The sequence below is a fragment of the Nanorana parkeri genome, unplaced genomic scaffold (genome assembly GCF_000935625.1).
Source record: "Nanorana parkeri isolate BGI_ZX_2015 unplaced genomic scaffold, ASM93562v1 scaffold317, whole genome shotgun sequence".
Classification (NCBI taxonomy): Eukaryota; Metazoa; Chordata; class Amphibia; order Anura; family Dicroglossidae; genus Nanorana; species Nanorana parkeri.
Genome location: NW_017306585.1, coordinates 1,046,989 through 1,049,388, shown reverse-complemented (window position 1 = coordinate 1,049,388; position 2,400 = coordinate 1,046,989). Strand labels below are relative to the sequence as shown.

The 2,400-nt window shown below is 43.0% G+C and overlaps 1 protein-coding gene across 1 annotated transcript in view; it reads right to left on the bottom strand.

Moving 5' to 3' along the window:
• IKZF1 (IKAROS family zinc finger 1) overlaps positions 1 to 684 on the bottom strand; it is a 133,952-nt gene extending 133,268 nt beyond the window's left edge. Inside the window, exon 1 of the mRNA XM_018558053.1 lies at positions 543 to 684. Coding sequence (XP_018413555.1) covers positions 543 to 684 — 142 coding nt within the window. The remainder of the gene's footprint in view (positions 1 to 542) is intronic.
• Between the last annotated feature and the right edge of the window lie 1,716 nt (positions 685 to 2,400).

Below are 2,400 nucleotides of genomic sequence, written 5' to 3'. Positions count from 1 at the left end.
TTTAAGATTTTTGTATATATCTATGCATGGTGTAAATTTGGCACATTGTGTACCTCTCTCTCTTCAGTATTTGTAAAAAAATAAAATAAAGAAAAAAACAATAAAATGTTTGGAGTAACTTTCTCCAGCCCTTCCTATCCAGACTGTACTTGTCCTATAAGCACAGTAGATATTTGACGTCATGAAGCAATAAGGATAATGTAACTGTTAGCTGCAGGAATATTGAACATTATCTACAAGTAAGACAAATGTATCCTAAACAAGTGACAATGACTTTTGTGTTTATAAACATACTCCAAACCTTCTTCATGTGCATCGCGATATGCCACAAACCCCATGGCGACGATGTGCACATGACTGACAGAAACCCATTCCATGACATGCCCATTTTATATTGTGTGTTATACCTGTTTATAAACAGGTTGTACACATGTGTCAGTAGCAGTTCGCTTCAGCTCATGTGTTGTGAAGTTAATAGACAGAATTCAGTGTAGAGAGGTGAGTCGGAGAGCTGTGCATTGCTGAGTGTGTGTGAGCTTTACCTGCTCTCCCGTGGGCTGCCAGTACACAGCTCTCCCAGTCCCGGGCTGATGCTCCATGTGCTGCTCGCAGAGACGCTGCGGGATGAAACTCGGCTCGTAGCCCCGCCCCTTTCCACTCCACTTCCTCATTCCAGTGTAACATGACTGCACTCCACAGCCTGGCATCCCCTGCTCTGCTCTGCCACACTGCCCGCTTCCATTTAATAGGGGACCCGCCTGCGTAAGCCATGAGGACACAAGAGGCTGACTGGTAGCTGCTGACGGCTTGTCAGATTAGAACACACCCTCCCCTGTGCACACTTCTGGACATTAATGAGATGACAGCAATGACATCCAGCATAAATACACCTTACTTTTCTCATTCTACTATGTAGATAGTCATAAAGGAAAAAAATAATAATGAATCCACACACACATAAAAACAAAAAAAGTGCATTTATTATTTTTTTGTTTTTGTATTGGAGGTTTCAAAGCATTGCCAGCACCATTAGAGGATCACGGGTGCAATTGTCAGGCTTCTGCAGACTATTCCCTCCAGCGCCTGTTTGTACCAAGGGATTGTAGGAACTGTCAATGGACTACAATTGCAGTGTCACCACACTTGTACTCCATTAAGAAATACAAGTCCCTCTGCCACTGTGGCAGTCTTGTGGTCTTTTCATTCACAAATCCTATGTTTGAGGGGCTGTAAAGCTGAACATGTTTCACCTGAGTATACTGTAGGTGGAACATGAAACATGTTCGGAAAGATGGAGTTACTTCGTTTTTGCAGATGAATAAAGACGCAGGTCCATCCAGTTCAATCTGTGTGTCATACATACAGTACTGTATGTATGATTCACTAAAGCCGGCCATACACTAATATATTTCCAAACGAATGTTTGTATGAAAGATCTGTCATTACCCCCTGATAAAGCCATCAGACACTTGACGAATGTCGGTTGAAATTTCGTTTGATTTTAGCATTCAAGTTTGGAATGAATGGAGTTTACCAAATGAAACCCACATTCACTGTTACAATTTTGTTAATTTGAGAACAATTTCCATCCTGCTCCTTCGTGTTTTTTCATCACTCCATCAATCCTTGATTTGACTCCATCAACTAGAAGAAAGCAGAATGAACATTCTTTCGTACGAAGTTCTTTCAAACATCTAACCACTATGGTGGTTTTTCCTATGTTCAATAGATTGAAAAAATGTGTATATGTACAATATATAGATATATATCTATATAGATATAGATATATATCTATATAGTATATATATATATATACCGTATTTGCCACCGTACAAGGCGACTGGGCGTATAAGACGACCCCCTACTTTTTGTGTTAAAATATAGGTTTTGGACTATACTCGTCGTATAAGAATCCTCGTGTCCCACAGTGTGTGCCCAACGTGCATGCTCCCGGCTGCGTGCGTTCACCTCCACTGTGTCTCTCCTCTTCTCCCCGCTGAAGATCTCTGCTGCACATGCGCCCGCTCTCATACTCCTGCACGGCTGCTCGAGAAGCTGCAGATCTTCAAACAGGAGCGAGCAGCAGAGTCAAAGGCAAGTTTTTACCTTTTTGGTAGCTTTTTAGTTAGTGTAGAAAATGAGAGTTTAATTCTGCTTTAAAGGAGAACTATGGGGTTAAGTCTTTTCCCCATAGTTCTCCTTAGGGTAACGGGAGGACACAAACTAGCGTCCTCCCGTCACCCTAAGCTACTGCTCGCGGTATACTGAGACGCCGCAGCTGAAGCGGATCCTGACAATTATGTCTGGATCTGCCCAGCTGCGTGAGTGACAACTGGCTCTGCCTATCTAGAGGCAGAGCCAGCTGTACCCGCCGTGTCCCCCCCCCCCTCTCCGATACGC